Genomic DNA, 27,863 nt, shown 5'->3' on the forward strand with positions numbered 1-27,863 from the left:
TCCTGTGTGCAGCCATTAAACTGAAAAAAGAACTTCTCTGCAATGAGAACTACTTGGATGTAGTTGGGGTCGAGGCACTATGGTCTATGTAGGGGGAGAGATACTATGGTATAGGTACGAGTAGCATACCAGGGAAGTGGCAGGGTTCACAGCAATGGCATATTGGCAGTTTGGCATGTAAATGCAGGAGTAGAAGTAGTAGGGTCTAGGTAGGGATAGAAGCTAGACAGGTAGGGAGGGATTGAGTAGACATACTAAATTATATTAAAAGGTAGTGAAATTTAGATATAGGTAGGATAGAACCTGTAGGGTAAAGGTAAGGGTATTATTATTGGGGTAGAAGCCTTCTATTAGAAAGCATAGCTGTACCAAAGTCGGGTAAGGGGTACAGCTAGGATGCTCGGCATGCCAAGAACTACTAGGGTGATGGCAGCTATGCCTGTACTTTGATAAAGGTACTAGGCTATTGATTTGGTTATTGGTGGTGGAGTATAGGCCGGACTACAGGTACTAATGTATAGGTAGTGGTAGCTGCTCCTGTGTACAGTTAGGAGTGCATGTAATATGGTATAGGTACAGTAGTATTATAAGGGTATCAGAAGGCGTAGGTTTACTGGAGTATAGCTGAGTAGCAGTACTTAAGACAGGGGTCCATGCCCTAAAGTATAGATAGATTTGGATTCTGAGTAGGAATATTTTATTATATTATTGTAATTATATAGTGCTTTAAGCCTGATCTAGGTCACCAAACAGCATTTTCAGACAAGTAGTATTTTATATCATGGGGGAGTGCATGTTGGCAGACTGTTATATTTGTTGGGATCCTGTAGGGAAAGTGTGTTTGTGTCATGTGGGTATGACAAGAGAGGTGGGCTCATAGTGTTTTAGGGGCACATTGCTTTGCAGTGTGTTCAAAGAGGAGGCGTCACATAAAGGTGCACACATTCTAACTGTAATTAGGCCTAAACCATGTAGGCAGTTTCACTGCACCAACCTAACAGAGAGCAGTGGGGTGTTCTATACATGTACACCAAAAAAGATTGGTACTCAAAGAGGAACCACTAACCCGTATGGTAACATGCACAAGGAAGATATGCTGCTAAATGAGTACAATGATGCCAAATGAACAAGAACGGGGATTCCTGATATAAGCACTAGCCTTGCACCTTTTTTAAAGACTAGAATACCACCACCTACTGCTCAGCAAAAAACAACTCATGATGCCTTGAGTTTTTCGCCAAAAATGATAAAACCAGTTTATATTGTATTGCAGCGTAGTGCATCATCACTCTATAACTACAGTTTAGAATCAAACGGTAATAGTAAAGTATTCTGGTATTCAAAACTGACCCAAATTGCTTTCAGCAATATTTATAAAATCAATAACAATATTCAAACACAAAAAGTTTAAATTGAATACTTCCTGTAAATGAAGTTTCATTTTAATAAATACAGAAAAGGTTAATTTGCATTCAAAATATTTGGATAAACATAGGGTTATGCAGTTTTTCCTTTGAAATATCTGCTCTTTCTGCTGCTAGTCTATCCTTCTGCAAAGAAAAGTGTGTTTAAATGCAAAGTGTGTTTAAGACTGCAGTACCGCCTCCTGTCTACGGGGGCAGAGCGAGCAGAAATATAAACACACTTGATGAAACACAGGTCCCCACAAGGCAATTTTTTTAAAAGTTGTAAAAATTGACACATATGTTCCCGAAGCCATTTTTTATCATTTAGAAGACATTGCCTTGTGGGGACCTGGGTTCAGGTCCCCACAGTGCAATCAAGTCCCCACAGCGTGAGTGTGTTATCACACCCAAGTCCCCACAAGGATAGTAACACACACACACACACACACACACACACACATACACGTGTTACCATCCTTGTGGGGACTATGTGTGAACACCTGCATTGTGGGGACTAACCTTTCCCAATGTTTTAAAAATATACCAATAGCAGAAAAATGTTAAGAAAAAAATCATTATATAGGATCCTGCTTCAAATCTGCAAATATATTGTTTTTTAAACGCGCGCACAGAACCATCTTTGTGGGGACTTGAACGTGTGTTACCATCCTTGTGGGGACTTACTCAATAATAATCATGTCTGATTGAATACATTCAAAAACAAATGACTAAAAGTTATTTTTCAGTGATTTGCCTATATTACTTGATTGTTTAGACATATATGAATATCTCTTTGTATCCTAAGAGCCTTCAGCAAATGGATTTTGTTAATAATACATTTCTCAGTAGAAACATATGGTATATAAAGTCCACGGAAAGGGGTTTACAGATACCTAGTCTATTGCTGAGTTCTCACAAACATTAAGAGATAAGGAAACAACAAATTATTAAATTCATGTAAAGGCCAAAGAGCATGCAGTGTGGTCATATGGGAAGGTCAAGTTGAAGCTACCTAGTTTTTTTTACATCAACTTCACCATATTATTGATATGGCTGTACAATAATAGTCTTCAAAGATATGGCATGGGATTATAGTAATGTTCTAGAGCTGACAGAGGGAGTATGTTGTGACAGTCATTTTCAAGCCCCCGCAGAGATAGTGCATGTATATATTGATGCCCAGGTTCCAACTGACAGTGTTTAATTACAGTCACTCTCAAATCCCCATAGACCGAGTGTGATTATATGTATTTTAAAGCCCCCACCGAGATGGTGTGTGATTGTAATAATGCTCAATTCTATGTAGAGATAGTGTTTGATAGTTATGTTGAAATTGCATGAGATAGCGTGTCATTAGAGTGATGCCCAGGTTGCTACACAGATAGCATGTCATTATAGTCATGCTCAAATCCTCCAAAAGATAGTGTGTGATTATTATAGTCATGCCCAGGTCCCTAGAGATATAGGGGGTCATTAGGAAGGCGGACGGACTTTGCCCGCCTGCCATCCTCGTGCAAAACAGGACCGCCCGCCATAGGAGCGGCGGTCCCGCCTTGAGCATTAGGCAGGTCCAATCAATGTCAATTTTATCCACAAACAACAAAACAAAAGCAACAGCAAGAAATTTTGAAAAACATGGGGCAATTTTAATTCACTTCATTGCATTTCTAACTGTCTCATTAAAAAGCATTTATAGTTGCCCAAAGAAAACCGTGCAAAGAGATAGTTATAAAGTGCTTGATAGAAAAGATTGGAAAAACATCAGCAAAAAAAAAAAAATTGCGTTTAAATTGTATAATACACACCAGGACTTTAAGGAAATATACATTTCCTCAAAGTCCTGGTGTGTATTATACAATTTAAACGCAGTTATTTTTAAATGGAGACATTGCTTCCAAACTATTATTGCACCCAATATTTTTTGCAACACCATCCAGGACAAATTAAAGGGTCGACGTTTCGACTCGTCTTGTGGCCTTAGGGTGATTTAGACCGTGGCCATGCGAGTCTTCATCAGGACTACAGATTTGGGCAACCAAAGGAGCAGCATAGAGCCCTGAAACATAATAAATATGTAAGGTATATATGCCCATTGAATAAGAGAAAGTTTAATCAACTACTCGATTAATTTGGTTCTAGTAAAAAGAATAGTTTGAGACCATTGTTTTTGAATGATATTCACTACCCAGGTCTACTGGCTATTTGGGTTACCCCATTTTCTTGATTGAGCATTAGGCAGGCTCATCCTGTATTTTTACCATTGCGGCGGGCGGTGCAGAAAGCGCCGCCCGCCGCAATGGTAAAAATGCACGTTGTGCATTTCAAAGCACAACATGACACACCGCGCGGTGCCTGCCATGTTGCACTTTGAAATGCGGGGGGGTACCATAGGTACAGAGATAGTGTGTGATTATAGACACACCCAGGTCCCCACAGAGATAGTGTGTGGTTATAGGGATGTCCAGGTCCCCACATAGATAGTGTGTTAATATAGACATGCCCAAGTCCCCACAGAGATAGTGTGTGATTATAGGGTTGTCCAGGTTCCCGCAGAGATAGTGTGTGATTATAGGCATGCTCAGGTCCCCACAGAGATAGTGTGTGATTATAGAGATGTCTAGGTCCCCACAGAGATAGTGTGTGATTATAGAGATCTCTAGGTCCCCACAGAGATAGTGTGTGATTTTAGACATGCTCAGGTTCCCACAGGGATAGTGTGTGATTATAGGGATGTCCAGGTCCCCAGACAGATAGTGTGTGATTATAGGCATGCTCAGGTCCCCACAGAGATAGTGTGTGAGTATAGAGATGTCTAGGTCCCCACAGAGATAGTGTGTGATTTTAGACATGCTCCCGGTCCCCACAGAAATAGTGTGTGATTATAGAGATGTCCAGGTCCCCACAGAGATGGTGTGTAACTATAGTATTAAGTTGCCTCAGAGAATGTGTGTGATTATAGACATTCCCAGGTTCCTGCAGAGATTATGTGTGATTAAAGACATGCCTGGTTCCCCACGGAGATAGTGTGTGAATAAAGATATACCCAGGTCCTGCCAGAGACAGTGTGTGATTATAGACACACCCAGGTCCCGACAGAGATAGTGTGTGATTATAGACATACCCAGGTCCTCACAGAGATAGTGTGTGGTTATAGGGATGTCCAGGTCCTCACAGAGATAGTGTGTGATTATAGGCATGCTAAGGTCCCCACAGAGATAGTGTGTGATTATAGGGTTGTCCAGGTCCCCACAGACATAGTGTGTGATTATAAGCATGCTCAGGTCCCCACAGAGATAGTGTGTGATTATAGAGATGTCCAGGTCCCCACAGAGATGGTGTGTAACTATAGTATTAACATGGTTGCCCAAGAAAATTTATGTGAATATAGACATTCCCAGGTTCCTGTAGAGATAGTGTGTGAGTATAGAGATGTCTAGGTCCCCACAGAGATAGTGTGTGATTTTAGACATGCTCCCGGTCCCCACAGTAATAGTGTGTGATTATAGAGATGTCTAGGTCCCCACAGAGATGGTGTGTGATTTTAGACATGTTCAGGTTCCCACAGAGATAATGTGTGATTATAGGGATGTCCAGGTCCTCACAGAGATAGTGTGTGATTATAGGCATGCTAAGGTCCCCACAGAGATAGTGTGTGATTATAGAGATGTTTAGGTCCCCACAGAGATAGTGTGTGATTTTAGACATGCTTCCCGTCCCCACAGAAATAGTGTGTGATTATAGAGATGTCCAGGTCCCCACAGAGATGGTGTGTAACTATAGTATTAACATGGTTGCCCAAGAAAATGTATGTGATTATAGACATTCCCAGGTTCCTGCAGAGATAGTGTGTGATTAAAGACATGCCTGTTCCCCAAAGAGATAGTGTGTGAATAAAGATATACCCAGGTCCTGCCAGAGACAGTGTGTGATTATAGACACACCCAGGTCCCCACAGAGATAGTGTGTGATTATAGAGATACCCAGGTCCCCACAGAGATAGTGTGTGAATATAGACATACCCAGGTCCCCACAGAGATAGTGTGTGATTATAGACATGCCCAGGTTCCCACAGAGATAGTGTGTGATTAAAGGTATGTCCAGGTCACCACAGAGATAGTGTGTGATTATAGCCAACCCTAGGTCCCCACAGAGATAGTGTGTGATTATAGGTATGCACAGGGAGAGTGCACAGATATAGTGTGTGATTATAGTCATGCTCAAGTCTCCACTTTGATGTGTTATGATAGGTAAGTTGAAGGATCCATATGGATTATTTTAGTCTGGTGGCTTATTAAACTAATGAATCCTCTTGTGGGATATGTGTTTCACCTCTCTCTCACATGTTTGAATCCTTGTGCTTCCACTCAGTCTTCCATACTTGAAAGGTACATACAATATTTACCATTTACTTGGATAACAATAAACATATGGTAGTCAATACCAAGATACCCGTAGGTGTGAATGTGTACTTTATATATGCACATGAGATGATGCGATGTGATAATAGTGGTGCTTAAGCCAACACCAGAGATAGACTGGAATTATTCCATATCTATTAATCCCAACTAAAACGAAGCATTAACTGATTTAAACTGTGTCCCTTCAGGAAGATTCACACTTCCTTAAAAAAATCCAAATAACTGAGTGCTCATTCTCTTTTCTAGCCACCATCTTATGAAATCTAGTCTCCATCAGGAAGATAAAACTGTAATTCTGAGTGCAACAAACTCCCCATGCTGATTCGATTTGACCTTTTAGGATTATTACAATAGAGAAATAGATTTAGAAACTGGCACATCTTTATAATTTTCGTCTCAATAATTCAAGAATGTAATGGTACTTCCTTCATAAACCTCCTATTTCTCTCAAGTATTTCTCCTACCTGCTCTTGGGGCTCTTTCTAGCTACCCAGGCTCACACTCTACCTATATATATGTACATAAATACATATATATGTACATAAACCTTATTTAACAAACTAAAAACATTTATTGTGCTTGGAAGCACAAATTCTGTATGTGGTTTTTCCAGAATGGGGCTAGCTGTCCTTTGCGCAAATGTAGAAAAAAATCACGTTGGCAGTGGAACATCTGCCTTTTTACTTGAAAAGACATTTTCAAAATGTGCCCAGGTCAAACATGGGAAACTGTCGCAAAGTTGAAACACCCATTTGAGAACCAACCTTTTATATTGTGTAGAATAGAAATTCTTAAACAGGGCTTGTGTTTTTTTTCAAGAGTAGGAAAAGGTAGTTTGACTGTGTGGTGCAACAGCCTTCTTCATGGAAAAGGGCACCTTCTCAGAAGTGCCCAGGTCAACTGCAACAAATGTTCTCTGGGTTTAAGGTCTTATTATTTGAAGACCAAATCCTATACAAAAGTCTTACAAATGTTATTCCTGAACTTAACTGGTATGCTCATTGCATAAGTATAGAGAAAGTCACTTTGGCTGATGTACAGCTGTCTTTTTCATGGGAATACAGAATGCTCCTGTTTTAACTATAGGAGTCTTTTGCAATGTTAACAAAAACATTTTTGAGAGGTGAGGCCAAATGTTTTACATCGGTGTGTGGGGGGTATACAACTAGGCTTCCTAAAAGTGGCAGGTGAATCCTTTGTTCAGGAACAGAGAAGCATAAGTCGATAGTCATGCACGAGCTGTTTTTGCACACAAAGAATATTTAAAATGTGCCCCTGTTAAAGATAGGAGTCCTTCACCAAGTTGAAAAACATGTTTTCAGGAGTGGGCATTTTGTACATAGAGTCTTAAACACTTATTAGGTTGGAGGTCCCTTTGTGCTGGAGTAAAGAAAATCCCTTACAGTTGTGTAACTACCCTTTTCATGTGAAAAGGGACATTTTCAAAATGAGCATATGTTACATATGGTGAATAAAACACACATTGATTCCAAAATATCATGCAACAAACATGTCAAAAATCTCACCTCTGCAAAAATATAGTGGAACAGAATATCAAAAGTGAGAATGTAGGTTTTATTGAATACAATATCGTTAGGAAGAAAAGTGTTGTAATTAATATGCTGTACTTTGATGTAGGTGTAATAAACATTGTTTTTATTTAAATAAATATGTATATACTAATAATATTGGTATTATATAGTACATTTTTAAATATAGTTTGTAATTTTCATCAATTGATTAATTTTTTCTAATGTAATTAGTTGTTTATAATTTACTAGCAGGAATTTCGGGTTTTTAGGGGAATGTGGTGGGAAGTTAAATACGTTTTACAGAATTGTTTTTTAATGTTAAGGGAAATAAAGTAAATTAAATATTTTATTGCTTATTATGTAAATGTTAAAAATATTTAATTGTTCGTTCATTTTGGGGGGTTTACATGTGGAAATTACTTTAAAATAGTTTTCTTTATTTTTTAGATTATTTAAATATTAAAATGTATAAATCATTATATAATAATTTCCTTGAATATTTAATATGAAAAATGTTGTTTTACTTAGACTTAGGGGCCTATTACGATGTCGGTCGGAGTTTCCTCCGCGTGACACATGGCAGAAAGGGGACCGATCACGACCGTCTAATTATGATGTGATTGCACATGGTGTGGTCTCATTCTTCCATTCCACTATGGGAGCTAGTGTTATGGGCATACACTGGTCGTAACACAAGCCCCCATCGATAAATGGGAGATTGTGTTAATCCCTACATCTCGGGGCAGGCACCTCAAGGTGCCTGTCATGTTGTGCAGGGATTAACAGTGGGGCACCATATCTGCCCCCTCGGCCCACAACCGGAGGCAGCAAGGGAAAGCCGGCCTGCTAGGGGACCCCAAACACGCTTTCCAACAGGGTTTCTATTTCGGAAAGGTTGGCTTGGAAACTGAGCTGTAAACCTTGCATTGTAATCCAGGTGGCTTAAACCTCCATCCATATGAATTACAGGACGGTTCCGAGTGGCCGACAGGCTCCTTGAGCCTGTTGAAAGCCAGCCAGAATGACTGGCAGGTTTTGATTCTGACTGATTATCGGAATCAGCCGACCGGCTTGAAACCAACGATGTCGGCCGTAAATCCACCGACCTAACTTCAGAGGCTTTATGACCAACATCGTAATCAGCCCACATGTAAGAAATAATTAGTAATATTTATAACCAAGTGCATATTATATTTATCATTTATTATTTTTATGTTTCTTTTTATTTATTTTAATTTACATTTTATTATTTAATTATTTATAATTCAATTTATCTTTTTGTTTGTGTTTTTTTTTCAGTAGAAGCTAGAGAAGCAAATTCTATCTGTTTATTTCAATATTTCATTTGTTCATACATTTTTTGTATATTTATGATACATTTAGCATCTTATTTAAATTGTTACAAAATATATTTTTTACGTTAAATATGGTTAATCCTTTTATGTTTTTAGATATTTAAATATTTTTTAATGACTGTAGGATTGGTATATGTAACCTTCCTGAAGTCCAACACTTTCCCTAATGTTGCACAGATTGGAGTGGAAATAGTATATTTAGCCAATCCAATTTCAATGCTTTCCTTATTGTTGCTTAATTAGAGCGGTGATAGTAAAATTACCCCTTTCAAAGTCCAACGTTTTTTATACTGTTACTTAGGATTGAGTGAGAGTATTAAATCTAACCCTTTAAAGACCAATGCTTTTCCTTCTGTTGTATATATATATATATATATATATATATATAGGGGTGGGACTAGTAAATCTAATTCCTCTGAAGTCCAACACTTTCCCAGCTTTGCTTACATTGCAGTGGGAATAGTAATCTAACCCCTCCAAAATTCTACAGTTTTCCTACTTTTGCTTAGGGTGGAATGGGAACAGTACATTTGACTGCTCTGAAGTTCAACACCTTCCCTACTGGTGCTTGGACTGAAGTAGAAATAGTTAACTGAACCGCTCTGCAGTCTAAGACTTTCCCTACTGTTACTTAAATAGTAGTGGGAGTAGCAAATCTGGCCTGTCCAAGTCCAACACTTTCCCTACAGTTGCTTAGACTGGAGTGGAAAGAGTAACTCTACTGTTGCCTAGATCAGAGTGGGGAAACTAATTCCAACCCTTCTGAAGTCCAATACTTTCCATACTGCTGCTTAGATTGCAGATAAATAGTAAATGTAGCCTCCATGAGGTCCAATATTTTTCCTTGTGCTGCTTAAATAAGAGTAGGAATAGGAAGTCTAACCTTTGCGAAATCCAAACCTTTCTGTACTGTTGCTCAGACTGGAGTCTGAAGTTAAATATTTTCAATGAGTTTGTTTATGTTGAGTAGGAGCAGTAAATATAATACCTTTCAAGTGTAACACTTTCCATAATTTTATTTTAATGCTTCAGTTGGACCGCAGCAATCGATGCGGTTTGGACCGCAACCGACAAGCAGTTGGTTGCGGTCTGAACCTCATTGTAATAAGGCTCTTAATTTCTAAAATATTTACTAACTCATGCGTTTCAGGCCCTGAATTTACTTCTTGGTCTACAAATCGAGGGATGAATCTTCATTCCTTGCAGTAATACCTAGGAAGTAAGATTCCATAATGCAGGACTGCAACCTAACCTCAGCCTCCTACTCATCCTCTTTGAATGAATCTTGGCATAAGAGAATGTTCCTGATGTCTGTAATTGCATCTTTTTTATTTTACTCTAGGCCTGGGTGAAATTTTCTGTTCGCTGGTGTAATTTCCCATATTTTTGGGAATTTCAAGTTATACTTATTATGTGAAATTCATGTCTGAAATTACTTCATAATACCACACCATGTAATTATACCCCTTTCATACCAAAATCATATTATGTGAACATGGGAGCCTGTCAAACAACTAGAGCGCCAGCAGTTGTTGTTCGGGGAACTTTTATTTTTTGCACGAAGAAGCATTTTGCACTAAAATATAATGCTAAATGCTGGATTTGCATATTGTGTAATTATATGTAGTATCAGGAAAACCAATTACACAACTTTTACGTACACCAAATTTGATCGGGACATCTATGAGGGTATATTCAGTTACATGGAGAAGAATGTCAGTGAAACCACCCCATGATCTGCCATGCAAACTTTCAATGATAATCTAATCAATCAATCAATCAATAAATGCATTTCTAAAGCGCGCTACATACCCGTGGGGGTCTCAAGGCGCTGGGGGGCGCTACTGATCGAAGAGCCAGGTCTTGAGAAGTCTTCTGAAGGCCAGCAGGTCCTGAGTCCGTCGTAGGCTGGTAGGGAGAGTGTTCCAGGTCTTGGTGGCGAGGTAGGAGAAGGATCGGCCGCCGGCTGTGGTTTTTCGGATATGAGGAACTGTGGCGAGGGCGAGGCTGGCTGAGCGGAGGCTTCGGGTGGGGATGTGGAAGCTGAGTCGGTTGTTGAGGTTTGTAGGTCCGGTGTTGTGTAGTGCTTTGTGTGCGTGGATGAGGAGTTTGAAGGTGATCCTCTTGTTGATGGGGAGCCAGTGCAGGCCTCTCAGGTGGGGGGTGTTGTGGCTGCGTCGGGGGACGTCGAGGATCAGACGTGCCGAGGCGTTCTGGATTTGTTGTAGTTGTCTCAGGAGCTTGGTTGTTGTTCCTGAGTAGAGGGCGTTCCCGAAGTCGAGTCTGCTGGTGACGAGGGCCTGGGTGACGTTTTTTCTCGTATCGGGAGGGATCCATTTGAAGATCCTGCGGAGCATTCGGAGGGTGTTGAAGCAGGATGCAGAGACGGCGTTGACTTGCCTAGTCATGGAGAGGGTGGAGTCGAGGATGACCCCCAGTTTGCGTGCGTGGTCTGTGGGTTCCGGGGCTGTGCCTAGTGATGTGGGCCACGCAGAGTCATCCCCGGCTGATGGGGTGGGTCCGAGAATGAGGACCTCCGTCTTGTCTGAATTCCGCTTCAGTCAGCTGTCCTTCATCCAGTCGGCTACGGCCTTGATCCCTCTGTGGAGGTTGGCGTTGGCGGTGTGGGGGTCTTCGGTGAGGGATATGATCAGTTGGGTGTCGTCGGCGTAGGAGTTGATGTTGAGGTTATGTTGTCGTGCGACGTGGGCGAGCGGTGCCATGTAGATATTGAACAGCGTTGGGCTGAGGGAGGATCCCTGTGGGACGCCGCAGATGATCTCAGTGGTTTTTGAGAGGAAGGGTGGGAGGCGGACGCTCTGGGTTCTGCCGGAGAGGAAGGATGTGGTCCAGGCCAGGGCCTTCTCTTGAATTCCGGCGTCATGGAGGCATGCTGATAGGGTGCGGTGGCAGACTGTGTCAAAGGCTGCTGACGGGTCCAGGAGGATGAGGGTGGCTGTTTCTCCTTTGTCCTTATGTCGTCAGTGGCGGCGATGAGGGCGGTCTCGGTGCTGTGGTTGCTGCGAAAACCGGATTGGAAAGGGTCCAGGATGTTGTTGTCTTCTAGGTGGCGGGTTAGCTGTTTGTTGACAATCTTCTCTGTAACTTTCGCCGGGAACGGGAGCAGAGAGATGGGCCGGAAGATCTTGAGGTCCTTGGGGTCCACCTTGGTCTTCTTCAGAAGGGCGTTGATCTCGGCATGCTTCCAGCTTTCCGGGAAGGTTGCTGTCTCGAAGGAATTGTTGATTGTTTTCCGGAGGTGGGGCCGATGGTTGTGCTGGCTTTGTTGAAGATGTGGTGAGGGCAGGGGTCGGATGGGGATCCGGAGTGGATGGAGTTCATGGTTTTGATGGTGTCTTCATTGCTGATGTTGGACCAGGCGGTCAGGCGGCTGGTGCGGGTAGTGGTCGCGGGGGTGGTGGACTCGGTGGTGGGTGCGGGGGTCTCGGAGTTGAAGCTGTCGTGGATGTCGGTGATCTTGCGGTGAAAGAAGGTGGCCAGGGAGTCACACAGGTCTTGTGATGGTGGTATGTCGTTGGTGTTGGAGCTGGGGTTGGAGAGTTCTTTCACGATGCTGAAGAGCTCTTTGGTGTTGTGTGCGTTGTTGTTTAGGCGGTCCTTGAAGGCGGTCCTCTTGGTGGTCCTGATGAGTTGGTGTTGTCTGCGTGTGGCGTTTTTGTGGGCTGTGTGGCTGTCTGGTGTTCGGTCTTGGAGCCATTTCTTCTCCAGTTTCCGGCAGGTGCGTTTGGATGTCCGGAGGTCTTCGGTGAACCTCCTGAGAGGGGCGAGGGTGTTGACGCAGTCATTGATCCACTGTTTGAGGTTGGTCACGGCGGTGTCTGGGTCGGTGGGGTCGGCGGCTGGTCTCAGGGCGAGGGTGGTAGTCAGTTGGTCCTTGGTGACCTTGCCCCAGCAGCGGCGTGGCAGCTGTTGCGTGTGGTGGTGTGTGGTGGGTTTCCTGAAGGTGAAGTGGACGCATCTGTGGTCGGTCCAGTGGGGTTCGGTGGTGTGGTTGAAGGAGACGTGGGGGCTTGTGGAGAAGATGGGGTCCAGCGTGTGTCCGGTGGCGTGGGTGGGTGTTGTCAAGAGCTGTTTGAGTCCGAGGTTGGCGAGGTTGTCTAGCAGGGCGGTGGAGTTGGCGTCGTTGTTATTCTCGAGGTGCAAGTTCAGGTCCCCGAGGAGGATGTTGTCCGTGGACGCGAGGGCGTGGGTGCTGACTAGGTCGGCGATGGTGTCGCTGAACTGTGGTCTTGGTCCGGGTGGTCTGTAGACGAGTGTTCCTCGGAGGGTCGTGTTGGGGTCGGTGTGGATCTGGAAGTGCATATGCTCGGCAGTGGTGAGGGTGTCGTCGGTGTTGGTCGAGACTCTGAGGGTGTCCTTGTGGATGATGGCGATTCCCCGTCCAACTCCGTTGGTGCGGTCTCTCCGGGTGATCTTGTAGCACTGTGCGATGGCTATGGCGATGTCTGGTGCCGAGGTGGCGTTCAGCCAGGTCTCCGTCAGGAAGGCCACGTCGGGGGCAGTAGAGTCTAGGAGGTCCCAGAGTTCAATGGCGTGCTTGCAAGCGGAGCGGGTGTTGAGGAGGATGCAGCGGAGGTGGTTGGGTTCTCTGGTTGGTGGTCTGGTGGTCTGGATGCTGGTGAATCTGCAGTTCCGGCAGGCGAAGAGCCCTTGGGTGCGCTTTGGGGTGGCCCGGTAGCAGGGGTGGTCTCGTCCGGTGTTGAGTGCGTGGAGGGTGTTGGAGTCATAGTGCAGTCTGGCGTTTCGGGGGGCGCGGGGTCCAGGTGTTCTTGCGCTGGGTGCGATCCAGGCGTGGACGGGCGCAGACGGGCTTGCCTTTGGTGCGCCTTCGGCGCTCCAGCGGCGCGGCCTCCATATGAGCGTCAGAGGGAGGGAGGAGCAGCTGGGAGGTAGGAGCGGGGTGGCCAATAGGGGACAGGGGGCGGGGCCACAGGGACGCAGCGGCGGGAAAAAACGGCGGGGGGAAAAGGAGAGGGGGCACAGGGGCAGCGGGCACAGGGGTACAGAAAACAAGGATGGGCACCTAAAAACAAACGGAAACAGCCGCAGGCTGGGGAAAAGGAGAGGGGGCACAGGAGCAGCGGGCACAGGTGTACAGAAACCAAGGATGGGCACTTAAAGAAACAAACCAAAAACAGCAGCAGAAACAGACTCAGCCGCGATGTTGGCGGGCCGGCACGAGCGGATCACAGGTCACACAGGGGGCTGCGTGGCGGTGAGGGGAGCGACCTGCCTGGTGACAGGGTCAGAGGTCGCTAATGGTGACTGATGTAAAAGCAATACCCAAACACCACTTTTCTTAAACTCAGTTTATCTGTGAGATAGGCATTGAGGAGGTTAAGTGGCACCAGGGCTCAGATGTTTGACAAACCTTTTACAGACTGCTCCCAGCAAGAGAATGCAGCTTCATGTAGTCACATTAGGGTGTATGGGTGTGAAGAGCCCAGAGCAACCTACTACCAGGGCCCAGAAAAATGAGTATCAGAGAGCAAACTGCTTCCAGGACAGAGTAGAGGGGTACATATGTCATTACTGCAGCAGGAACTGTGGCAGTTGAGCAGAAGAAGGTGAATAGCCCACTGCATTGTAGCCAAAGTCCAAGTATGGAGCACAAGGACACAGCTTTCACTACTGGAGCAGGTACAGTGGTGCCAGGCAGAGCCAGGATGAAATGCCAACAACAGTTTGCTACTGACATTAGGGATTTGGGCGCTGCTATTGTATTGTACAGTGATTCACGTGGGGTGCCACACAGGTCACAAGTCCTAAAAAAAGAAGTGGGGGGCCGCTGACATCACGAAAGGAAGTGATGTCACGAAAGGTGGCTTACACTCAGGTGCAGTTTATAGTTATCAAGTTCCCGGGAAAATAAGTGGGGGGACGCCGTCCACCCGCGCGTTACACCGACTCGAGCCCTGGTGCCAGAGCACCTTTTTGGACAGGTAACATGCTACACCATAAGGGCGTGTGTGGCTGTCAGAGTGTTGTATTTATAATCATTCTATACGGAAGTGTTTTGACTTCATGGATAAGTAACTAGAGAGATGCTCTTATCTTGTCTTGGGGTGCAGTGCCTATCAGTGTAGCAGTAGCTGTGAGAGATAGGCACTCAAATTATAATATAGTTATGACTAAAGCATGTAGGCAGTACACAGCCCAAGCCTTATCAGAGGGATGGTCGGGTTTATGTGTATATATACTAAAAAAGAGGGGGAGAGAGAAGGCTTGGGAATCAATCTGGCAACATCTACAAGAAAGGATGATGTAAAATGTGTAAAATGATATTGTGTGAAATTTGCATCATTTGTGCGGAATCATGCAAAATCTTAGGAAAATTAGGTGAAATCAGGTGTAAGGATGCAACTGCAAATCCATTATTTACTGCTGTATGTGAGCACGAAAAGAGTTTTGCGGTAAAAACATAGCACAAAAATATATTAGTGGCACAAGCAACAGAAGGTCACGTTCTGGACATTCACATTATTCCCATGCCCTTGCGGTCAATGTTTACCACAAATCGCACGTATTTATTTGAAATGGCACAAATTCTGGAATTCTGCATAACAAGTGTACCATGAAATTCTATAAATTACGCAGCTTAATTTAAATTTCAAAAAGGCCTAAAAATTACATCAAACGGTAATGATGGGAGCTGGTACTACAAGAAGTAGCTATGCACCATTTGTTTCAAAGGCAGGGATACAGCCTAATAATGTACAATGATATGTCATTTACTTTGGAGAAGAACACCATGAGATATGGAGAGATCAGTCCCCTGGAAGAGTTTTAACCAGGCCCACTGGAATTATTTGGCAGGGGAGGGCCAAATTTTGCGGCAGGTTTGAGGTAATTATGCGGCATGAATAGGCAAATTATGTTGCATGATGTGGCACACCTTGTATTACTTCATTAGCATTTAATTTTTAAACTTGTTCGCCCTGCCTGGGCATTAGTTTAATACTCGAACATAGCAACAAGCAACAGAAAGGTGACCAGTCAACCTTTGCAAAGGGCAATCCACTATGGGCAACACGTGTCGCTGCATTTTTAGTAACTTTTGAAACTATTTTTTTGTTTAATTCAGCAGATGGTGTGGCAGGTGAAGAATTAAGTGGCAAATGCAGCAAACCACTATAACCATATAACAATTCTAATATCCCTGTTTTTAACTAAAAGAAATGATGCTCAAGCAGTGATCTTATAAAGGGAAGGGTTTTTTGTAGGAAAAAGAAGACCATTAGACTGTGAAGGACCCGCCTATGAAAACACACAGACATAAGCATGCAGTCAACATTTGTATCTAAATGTATATTTAGGTCAAAGCTATAGGTTTTCCTACTAGTTCTGGAAAAAAGTAATGATTTCTAATTGTAATATAAATGTGTTTTAATGGGCATTTGCTTCTGTGGCCCGGCTCTTTCACAATAGTTAAAGAACGTGAAATAGTTCTTCAACCGATTAAAGACTTCAAAAGCCCACTTCGGCTCTTTTAGTGGGGTTGCTTTATTTTACAACACACTACTACGGGATTGTAACTACTGAAAATAAGACAATAGAAATTGTATTCTGTCGTGCAGTTTGTGAAACAGTAATCTGGAACTATGAACAACACTGGTGGATTTTTATGTGTATAATTAATAAAATGGCAATGAAGACAAAAAACGAATGTTAAAAGGCTGCAGCTTTGAAAATGTTTATTTTTCAGTGAAAGATTTAGCTTGCTTTACGCCTGTGTGCTGTGGGCATGTAAGACTCTGTGAAGTGAGTGAAGTTCTCAAAAATCTACAGACACTGGTGCAAGGGGGTCAAAGCTACTTGGCTGGGGCTGGGAGTGTCAGGCTAGGTCCTTTGTCCTGCCGGGGCGTTTCTTCGCACCTCGTTGAATGACAAAGCAAGCCCTCACCTCGCATCAGCAGGAGGGGGGAAGGGACTGCCTCAAAGGATGCAGGTGAATCGCGCTTTCCTCTTTGAAAGTGTAAAGTTCTGCCCGCGCAGTAACAGGAAGGGAGTTTCCATTCTTAAGCCCGGGAGAAGGAGCAATTCAACATAGTTACCAGTCAATTAGGTCAAAGAGGGTCAGGATCTGGCAATGGCACAGACCGGCAAGGTAGAAGCTCAGCAGCTGCTTGACACTTTCATGTGCTGCATCTACATTTATTTGTAAACTAAAAGAAATATTCCCGGTTTTATTTTGGCTTACACAATCAGTTCATTTATCCTGATTCTGGTTCTTTTCCTTCATATGAAAAGTAAACATGACCTGGAGAATGCGAGGACAGTGGAGGCCTTTTAACCGAGCTTCCTCTGCTGAGCAGCAACGTTTAAAAGTGTAAATGCATGCTCACTTTTAATGTGGTGTTTCAACCTCCACGGCCAAGGCACCTCTTTTCACAAGAGGTGCCTTCCACTAGGATGGATGCATTTTGTAAGCAAATAACTTCCTGGACAAGCTCCCTTGTGCTTTAATTTTTGATTATCATATTCTGGTCTTGAGTTGAGTGTCGCTCTGACTGTTGAGGTCCATGACACAGGATTAAATCCATTAAAACATGTAAAACCAAGAAACCAATGCATCACACTTTCATGGTTGGTAGAAACAGCCATTTTTGTTATTGTTATTAAAAAACATGGATCACGTGCTTTTATGATAAGCACTTTGAACAGAGCTTTTGGGAATGTGTTTTGTATCCTTCTAGTTCATTTAATTAACTCTTGGTGACCGAAAGACTGTGTTGAGAAAATAAACGTGCAACCTGCAGAGGTGAGAGTTTAATCCACCGAGTTAGATTGAAACGCAGTGCTAAAAATGATATAGGGACACAAGAAAAACGTTTGATTAATGTGGCACAGTGTAATCAAAAACATTTTCACAGATTTCACTAAAGCACAAGACAGCAATGGCATGGGCAGGAATAGTGGAGGCCTCCTTAACACCTTGCATGCTGATGACGAGCTCAGCTCGTCATGCAGCACGGTGGCCGTGTGCTGGTGACAAGCTGAGCTCGTCATGGCCTCTGCGGAATGCCCACGCAGGGATAATTACCCCGCTGTGCTGGGCGTTCCATTGAGCGGGCGTGGCCATGACGAGCTCAGCTCGTCATCAGCACACAGCCACCGTGCTGCATGACGAGTCGAGCTTGTCATCAGCACCGCGGCGACACGTGCGCCCCCCCTCACCCCCACGCCGCGGGGGAATTAGCCACCCGGCGATGGGGTTAGGACAAGGGGCAGGTACTATACAAGTAGCAAGTGAAACGTGTAGATGCAAAAGACACAATATCCCTCAATGCTGTCTTCTTGGATTGGATCGTAACAATTTACACACAGATTTAGGTAACAGATAGAGGTCTCATCAGCTATTCTATTGAGATTTAACATGTCACCATGCTGATCTCAGAATGAGCTATTACTAACATCCCTCCTTCTCTCAGAACTGAGCGTGCGGTGATGCCTGGCAGTAGAACAGAGCATCACAGGAGCACTCTATCTCAGTAATATAAATATCAGTGCATCAACCCATGCCAATGTCTCACTTTTTTTTTTGTCAATGCCATTGCTTGATGTATCTTCGGATAAAGGTGCAATGCAATTCTTGAGTAGGAGTGTTCCATGTTCAAGACCTCATAACTTTGGGAATTCAATATTTTAACTTCAAAAGTTTTGCTAAGCAAAGAGCTTACTAAGTTTTAAAAAATGGCGGGCGGCGGAAGCACCCTCTGTAGCAGTGGGACTGTCCCAACTTCCATTTTGGGTATGTCAACTTTACAATGCATCCTTCACCACGTAGTACCTTTGCCAGGTAGTGTTTTCTGTGCAGGAAAGTACCACAAAGGCTATTTATAGGTACCTCACAATGCAGGACTTTACCATGCAGGTAAGTTATGTTTTTTTAATTACATAAGCACATATATAGTGCAGTGTAATTATGTGAAATATGGCAAAATTACATTCAATTAATTTCAATCAGATGAAATAGAAATCCGTCATTTTGCATTACATTTTAGCACAAAATGCATCGCTGCATTAGTTTTTGGCACAATGACATGTTGAATAAAAGCACCGTGAACACAGTCATTTGCATTTGGTTGTTCCTGTGTTTTTGTGGCAAGTTTTTTTACAGTGAATTACACCATTCACTGTAAATCGTTACCACAATGAGCACATAAATTGGCATAATGGCTTAATTTTTCTGAAATTATACAAATTAAGCCAGTGTAATTTACATTTTGCCCAGACCTAGATATGAAGTGGGTAATTTTCCAAAAATGTTAGGATATCTGGACCATTGGATCCTGAAGGACTTCTATGGAAGTGCAGCTGAGCCCAAAATGTTAAAACGGCTTGAATCACATTGGCTGACTGAGCCTTTTCTCCTGACACCCAATGGAGTCCAACAATTACCCTGGACTGTACTGCAGGCCCTCACACTCAAATAACAGTAATATTTTGCAGGTGCAATTACTGGACTCAGAGGCTCAGTAACAAAGTCCTTGAAAAAAAAAATCAGAATAAAGGCGCATTGTAGGCACCCCTTGGCCATCAGGCTTCTTACACAAATAATCATAACAGTGACATCAGACAAGATTTAAATTAGCGACCATTACATGCAGGATTACTAGTAATGACCACCACTGTACATCTGGCAAGTTCACTAACATTGTCCTAAGAAAATGTGTTATCATTTGATTTGGAATGCATTTAGATGCCCCAACTGATTACAATAATGATTTTCTTTGGGTCCAATGTACGGAACTACTCTAATGAGACCAAACAACGCCCTCCTGTGAGGTGTGTCTGTACTCCTGTGGGAGTCTGTTCAAGTGTCTGCCTTATGATATCTCTTAACTGTGCAAGCTTCCTTGGGAGTACCACAGTACTAGAAAGTAATTACCAAGTACTGAAAGCTGGGGTTGGTCAAACATGGGGTTGTGTGCAAGGCCCTCTGGTCATCCCTAACAGCACATGGCCAAAGTTCAAGTGCAGAAGGAGTGGCTGCATGCAAAGGGTTGGATGGTGGTCCAATTTAGAATTTGATTAAACAAATCTATGAAAATACAAAAGGTTAAATTGATGTTTGGCTGGATTAGGTTTTAACACCTTAACATCTGTTTTAAAATAAAACAGAAATTCACTGAAAAAACAAGGGTTGATGTTACCTTATTATTAGGAGGCGGAAGGTGAGAAAAAGTATTTTTTTAAAACCTAAAAACACTGAAATATACAAGTTATAGTTAAGTCAACTTCCTATATCTGGCAGCTTCATAATGCACTTCCTATGACCTTACAAATGAAGTAACTTATCAATCAATCAATCGGGGAATTGTTAGGTGCACTACTCACCTGGCAGGGTCTCAAGGTGCTGGGGAGGGAGGGGTGATGGTGAGCAGCTCCGGTCAGTCAAAGAGCCAGATCTTGAGGGTCTTTCGGAAGATGTGCATAGAGGGGCGCATCTGATTTCCACTTGGATATCCCTCCAGGACTTGGCTTTGATGTAGGAGAAGGATCTTCCCCCCGTTCTGGCTCTGCGGATGCGCAGGGTTTGGGCAAGTTTGGCGGATCAGAGGTTTCTCTTGGGTATGTGGAAGAATATTCTTTCTTTGAGGTATTGGGGTCCGGTGTTGTGGAAGCATTTGTAGGTGTTGGTGGGTATCTTGAAGGTTACTCTCTTCTTGATGGGGAGCAGGTGTTGGGTGATGTGTTCTTGTCGAGGGATGCCGAGGGCGAGTCTGGCTGCAGTGTTCTGTATGGTCTGAAGTTTGCGAAGCAGGGACTTGTTGATTCCAGCGTAGAGGGTGTTTCCGTAGTCCAGTCTGCTGGTTATGAGTGAGTGGGTCTTTCTTGATTCGGTGGGGGGATCCATTTGAAGGTCTTGCGCAGGCTACGGTGGTTGTTGAAGCAGGGGTCATGAGAAGGGAATAGTCCAGTATGATGCTGAGGTCAGTGGGGGTGGGCAGGCTGCCGAGGGCTTTGGGCCACCAGGTGTTGTCCCATGCGGTGGGAGAGGGTCTGAGGACGAGGGCCTCCATCTTCTCTAAGTTGAGCTTCAGGCAGCTGGTGCTCATCCAGGATACAACGTCCTTCATTCCTTCCTGGAAGCTGAGTCGGGTGGTGGTGGGATCCTTGGTGAAGGAGAGGATGAGCTGGGTGTCATTGGCGCAGGAGACTATGTTCAGTCTGTGCTGTCTGATGATGGCAGCTAGTGGGGCCATGTAGATGTTGAAGAGCGTCGGGCTGAGAGAAGATCCTTGAGGTACTACGCAGTTGATCTCTACATGTTCAGAGAGGATGGGTGGCAGTCTGATTCTGTGGGTTCTGCCGGAGAGGAAGGAGCGGAGCCATTTGAGGGCGGTTCCCTGTATGTTGGCATCATGGAGTCTGGCGGCGAGAGTGCGGTGGGAGAAGGCGTAGAAAGCTGCGGAGAAGTCCAGTAGGATCAGGGCCATGGTGTGTCCTTGGTCAAGGAGGTTGCGGATGTTGTCTGTGGAGGCCAGTACGGCGATCTCGGTGCTGTGGTTGCTTCGGAATACGGACTGGGAGGGGTCGAGAATGGAGTTATCTTCAATGAACTTCATTAGTTAGGCGTTGAGGATCTTCTTGGTGACTTTAGCTGTGAAGGGAAGGAGGGAGATGGGTCGGTAGTTCTTGAGGTCTGAAGGATCTGCCGAGGGCTTCTTGAGAAGGGGCTTGACCTCTGCGCGTTTCCAGTCATCAGGAAACATTCCAGTTTCGAAGGAGGTGTTGATGCTACATCGTAGTTCCATTGCAATGGCAGAGCCAGCTCTGTGGAAGATGTGGGAAGGGCAGGGGTCTGTGGATGCTCCTGAGTGGATGCTTTTCATGGTTGATTCAGTTTCTTCTGTGGTGGCTGGGGTCCAGGCGGAGATGGTGGGTTGACTGTCGTTGGTGGGGGAGTGAGTGGTTTAGTCGTCCTGTGTCAGTTTGTTGAAGTTGTCATAGAGGAACTTGATTTTTAGATGGAAGAAGGTGCTGAGCTTGTTGCGGACGTCCTGGGAGAGGTGATGTCTATGGCTTCGCTGAGGGGGTTTAGGGAATGATTACACTCACAATAACCAGTCTTTCTTCATCCCTGATTACATCAATGGTGCATGGCTCTCTGTAGACCTGGTGGTTTAATTCTTAACCTTTTAGCACAGTTCAGGATCGTGATTATTTTATACAACACTGTGCCATGCAGTAGCAACCTGTATAGGGCGCGCTGACGGGCGCTGACGTGGGGTGGGCGAGTGGCAGGGTGGGGAGTAGTAAAATGTGCAATACTGCCGATTTCAGGTAAGTAAACAAAAAATAAATAAAATGAATTTCATTGCGCAAGCTGCATCGCCAAATGTGATGCAGCGCGTGCAACAAAGTTCTTTTTATTTATTTATTTATTGTATATATTTAGCAGAAGCTAAAAGAGCATTTGGAAACAACAATGTAGGAAATATTTGCACATGCCAGAGTGAATTAAGTCAGCCCTGAGAAATCATGAACAAATAAGTTGATGAAGTTTCCCTATTAAGAGCGTACTTGGGGACACTCACTGTTAAAATTAAGACAAAGTCATATGGAAAATATAAAGAGGCACTTAGGTTTCAAGGAAATAGGAGACCATAGACTGCCAGGAGTTCAGAAAACACTGGGATACTCTGAGCATTTTGCACATGGCTAAAAACTATTGCCAAAGACAAACGTCCCTCCAATGCTTGTTTAAAAATAGCTGATTTTTTTTGCAAGCAGGGGGTTGATTAATTTTCTGGAGTGCATCCCACCTCCACATGACTCAAAGAGAAGATGGTGATGACTGAAATGTTCAAGGAAAACATAATGATTAGCAGCCAAAATAAGAATTTAAAGGGGTTTTCCTTAATAAAACAAAACAAGCATTAACCTTTCTGTGCTTGTGCCGGTGAAGTCACTCTGCTGTTCTGTTTAATATATGTAGTGGTACAGGGTGCTTAGCTCTCATTAACTTGTGAGGTTGCCTTGACTATAGTGCAAACCTGACCAAAGGGCTTTACATCGATGCGCTGTTTTTTCCTTTCTAAAGCAGAGTGAGATAATGTGATATCCCCAGATTTTATGTAAAGCATAACTTCCAAAATCAGCTGCTCTGGCCAGCATAGGAATAATGCTGCTCTGCATTTGCTGCACTTAAAAACTATACTTTTTTCAAGTTCAAGCTGTGAGCAGAGTCTCAAACACGCTCTGTCAGATCTTCAGCCTTTCCAGCGAGTCACACCTGCTGCTGTTTACTCCTGGCTTCCTGCTCCCTTCACCAAGGTGTGTGTATTAGGAAGCAGGAGAGCCCATCCCCCCTGACTCGAACAGTCACGGCCTGGAGCTGTCATCACCAAGGCTGGCTACTTGGAGCCTTGTTATGCAGATATCTGCATTTGCACTTCTTTGGCTGGCAGTGGAAATGTCCGAGCGCACTTTTATTTTGCTTTCCACAGGATAGGAACACTGCCCAGTGCCTCAGAGATTCTTTTAAAAAGAATCAAAAGAACCATGTAATTTTAAACTAAATGTTAGCACAGACGAAATAACATAATATATTTAGAGGCACTGGTCAGTCATTTACACGGAATGATAAATAAGCTGAACAATAAGGGCCTGTTATTTTTAAACCTTTCTCAGTCTGTTAAGTTACAGTTGCTCGATATGTCGTTTTTTTTTCTATTGGTCTTTTACTTTAACTATGCTTTTGTTTTGAACGTGTTTTGAGAATGAATGAATTTGCAAAAATAAATACAGAGAGGAAACATCTTTTTTTGTCTGTATTTATCTGCAAAAAAACAGTAAAAGCGGAAAATTGGGAGCCTTAAAATCCTTTTAGCAATGTTTACAAAACAACTAATAATTTTCAGAAACAATTCATCTAAATTGAACAGCTTAAAATAGGTTTTAACATTGGGTTATGCATGTTTTCCTTCGAAATATGTGTGCTTTCTGCTGCTAGCATCTGTTCCTAATGAGCAAAGTGTGTTTAAATGCAAAGTGTGTTTAAGACTGCAGTACCGCCTCCGGTCTACAGGGGCAGAGAGAGCAAAAATATAAACACACTTTACAAAACACAGGTCCCCACAAGGCAATTTTTAAAAAAGTTGTAAAAATTTACACAGATGTTCCTGAAGTCATTTTCTATCATTTAGAAGACATTGCCTTGTGGGGACCTGGGTTCAGGTCCCCACAGCGCAATCAAGTCCCCACAGCGTGAGTGTGTTATCACACCCAAGTCCCCACAAGGATAGTCACACACACACACACACACACACACACACACACACGCACGCACGCACGCACACACACCCCCCCCCCCCAACCAGGCCCACTGTAATCAGTGCCAGGGAAAGGGAAGGAGAGAGCCATATCTTTGCAAATATGGTGCTCTCCTGCTCCCTCCCTGTCGCGCAACGGGGGGGGTGTGCTGCATTGCGTTGAGATTTGGTAAATATCACCCAAAGTGTCTTTTACAACCAGTTTAACATTGTGAATTCTCATTCCATTATGTTTCAATTTAGTAATTTTAAATATCTTTACATCCAACAGAAAAAAAGCCTTGAATGTATGAAATGACTATCAATAAAGAAGCTAATACTGTAAATCTTCAATGATAGCAGAAATAATGAACTACAGTATTCAGAAAAACATCAGCGCAGTCGGCGACAGAGGAACCTGCACACAAACTGACAGATCTCGGATGAAGCATACAAGAGCAGTTCGGTGGATGTAAGAGTCTGAGCTGTGCACCTCCACGCCACAAGACGAAGAAATGACCTTAGGAAAATTAAGGCAACAACAATAACAAATCGCCTCCTGTATAAACAAGTGCCCAATAACAACTTTGATTATGGTATTGGTATGATGTCATTACAGCCATCATTCAGTGCTCTGGGTGAATCTTAAACTCTTTCTGGCCAAACCACAGCAACCGGAGAAAAGCTCAACAGAGTGGAGCTGGACAACTGACGGCTAAAGGAAAGACAAGTTCTTCTATCTACAATACAAAAGACTGTCCCAATTTGCACCGGCCGGAAGGAAGATACAATTCCACAAGCGTGCATAGCCATAATCCAATCTAAAGGCACAATCGGCTCTACAGAGACAGCTTCTATGTATTGGAGTGTGGCAAATATTTGGTGGCTATTGCATTTTATTGTTAAAACATAATCAAACGTGCAAAATACTGCACACATTTAAAGTGTGTGAGAAAAACACAAGTACTTTATCAGCCATATTGGCCCATCGGGAAATGCAGTCATGGGATGTAGACAAATATATACCCGACCCACAGACACTAACCAAGAAAGAAGAATCATACACCTGCAGCAAGAGCTTTAGTTTGTCATCACTACTCAATCTTCATCAGCACACGTACACAGGAGAAAAACCATTCAAGTGCAGTGAATGTGTCAAGAGCTTTAGTCACTTATCAACCCTCCAAACACATCAGCGAATACACACAGGGGAAAAGCCATTCAACTGCAGTGAATGTGGGAAGAGCTTTAGTCTCTTAACAACCCTCCAAAGACATCAGCGAATACACACAGGGGAAAAGCCATTCAAGTGCAGTGAATGTGCAAAGTGCTTTAGGCACTTATCAACCCTCCAAACACATCAGCGAATACACACAGGGGAAAAGCTGTTTAACTGCAGTGAATGTGGGAAGAGCTTTTGTCAATTATCAGTCCTACAAATTCATCAGCGAACACACACAGGGGAAAAACCCTATCATTGTAGTGAATGTGACGGTAGTTTTAATTACTTGTCAGCATTAAGGTCTCATCAGCGAACTCACACAGGAGAAAAACCATTCAAGTGCAATGAATGTCTAAATAGCTTTAGTCAGTTATCAACCCTCCAAACACATCAGCGAAAACACACAGGGGAAAAACCATTCAAGTGCAATGAATGTGGGACGAGCTTTAGTCACTTATCAAGCCTAAAAATTCATCAGCGAACGCACACGGGGGAAAAACCCTATCATTGTAGTGAATGTGACAGTAGTTTTAGTTACTCTTCAGCATTAAGGTATCATCAGCGAACTCACACAGGAGAAAAACCATTCAAGTGCAATGAATGTCTAAATAGCTTTAGTCAGTTATCAAACCTGCAAACACATCAGCGAATACACACAGGGGAAAAACCATTCAAGTGCAGTGAATGTGCAAAGTGCTTTAGTCAATTATTAAACCTCCAAACACATCAGAAAACTCACACAGGAGAAAAACCATTCAAGTGCAATGAATGTGTAAAGAGCTTTATTCAGTTATCCCACCTACAAAGACATCAGCGAAAACACACAGGGCAAAAACCAAATGATTGCTGTGAATGTTTGAAGTGAAAAGGGCTTTTGTCAATTTTCGATCCCACACAGCCCTCGGTGAATTCACTCCTTCATTTAACTCACATGTAAATACATCAAAAATAATATTGACCCATCTGAGGACATAGACAAGAGCTGAACAGTGCAGTTATTGTGAGAGGAATGAATTGCGGAAAAATATAAAATTCAAATTATGTGGAACATTGAAATACCAGATGATAGAAGACCCGACCAACAGTGAAGAAGAAAAACAGATAACAGTGTTTGCAGAATTATAAAAGTGTGTGTTTACAGTGATTGTTCACTTCCGTACACATAGCAAAGCGACGTAATGTACCAGGATACACAGTGGGAGCTGAGCACAATGTGGAATAAAAGAAAATAAACATTGTTGATTTTTATTTGGTGAAGAAGAGATACAAAGAAAAACATTAAATCGCACCTGATCACACTACCTGTAAAAGCAACACTGAACAATACTGGGACTAACAGCAGTATTTTCAGCTAACTTGTCGGATTAGTAATAAAATCTATAAACCCAACACACCCAGAGTGGACATGTTGTCAGGGCTCTGGAGATGGAAGCTTCATTGTTAAAATGTATGTATTACTATTAACACATTCCACAGCAGTACATGTAATGAACTAAAGTGAAGCACAGGTGTTCAAGAAATAACCTATTTTTAGATATAAAAGAGCATATACCTTGTTTTTAAGTAACGTTTGCTGCATCTTTTACAGACTGGTATCGGTTGATGGATCAGCTCGTGCCTCGGGCCTTATAGCTAAGTGTACCCTTTGGCTCCTTTCCGACTTGGCTCTCCCTATTAATTCTGTGTCTTGCCAAACTCTACTTTTTACCAGAATTGAACCACTGTAAGCATCAGACTCTGTTTGAAGAATGTGGTGAAATAGCGAAAACCCACATCTAAAGCATATATGTGCCAGGACAATCAGTTGCACTCACAGCAACTCGTCTTCCACACTGATTGTCCCTTGTTCTCAAATGTTCTGAAGGATTTGTTGTATGAATGCCAGAAGTGGCAGTGACACTCATGAAGCTAAAGCTAACAGGAGTGTGTGGGAGATAGAGAGGGGGAGAGATAAAGAGAGTGTTGGACTTGGGAACCAGGAAGGTGCCGATTTGCAGGCGCCATCTTGTCGCGGGTCCAGAGGCTGCCTCGTAGGACTCCCGCGCTCAACGTTTTATTTAATGCAGGAAACCCAAGCGCACAGCGGACGCGCCGATGGCGTGCCGGAGGCGGCGCCAGAGGCAAGCCCGTCTGCGCCCGTCCGCACACAGGCCGCGACCAGTGCCAGCCAGACTTCTAAAATTGCTCCCGTTCGTTATGTCTACTTCAGGGAAGAGCTTATGCAGGTAGGCCAGCGCTTCAGTCTGGGCAGCCAGTCTTTAACAACCATCAGTCGTCCGGTGGAGCTATCCTGCGGCCTGCTCAATGTCAGGTCTCTGTGTAAACACCACCTGGAAATATCGCTCCTAATCGAATCTTTGGATTTGGATGTGTTATTTCTCACGGAGACCTGGACAAGAGCTGACAGCGGGGTAGAGCTTGGGCTGGCTTACACCCCTGGCTACAAGATCAGACATAATCCTCGAGTAGGAGGCAGAGGAGGAGGGGTGGGATTTATCTTCAGGGAAGCACTTGCATTGTCAGTTTGAGGCTAAGGTTGTCCAGGGTATTGAGTTGAATGGCTTCTCATTTAAAAACCATAGGAGAGTTCTGTTCTCCGGCCTGCTTTGTTATAGACCACTTGGCAGTGCTTCGACAGTTCCACATGAC

General features: G+C 43.6%; 1 protein-coding gene across 2 annotated transcripts in view; it reads left to right on the forward strand.

Moving 5' to 3' along the window:
* Positions 1–26,603, forward strand: part of LOC144805459 (uncharacterized) — a 197,389-nt gene extending 170,786 nt beyond the window's left edge. For both annotated transcript variants that reach the window (XM_078672009.1, XM_078672008.1), the window contains one exon: positions 24,285–26,603. In XM_078672009.1, coding sequence (XP_078528135.1) covers positions 24,988–26,079 — 1,092 coding nt within the window. In that variant the 5' untranslated portion in view covers positions 24,285–24,987 and the 3' untranslated portion in view covers positions 26,080–26,603. The remainder of the gene's footprint in view (positions 1–24,284) is intronic.
* Positions 26,604–27,863: the final 1,260 nt, after the last annotated feature.

This window comes from Lissotriton helveticus, assembly GCF_964261635.1.
Source record: "Lissotriton helveticus chromosome 1_1 unlocalized genomic scaffold, aLisHel1.1 SUPER_1_unloc_10, whole genome shotgun sequence".
In the NCBI taxonomy this organism is placed as follows: domain Eukaryota; kingdom Metazoa; phylum Chordata; class Amphibia; order Caudata; family Salamandridae; genus Lissotriton; species Lissotriton helveticus.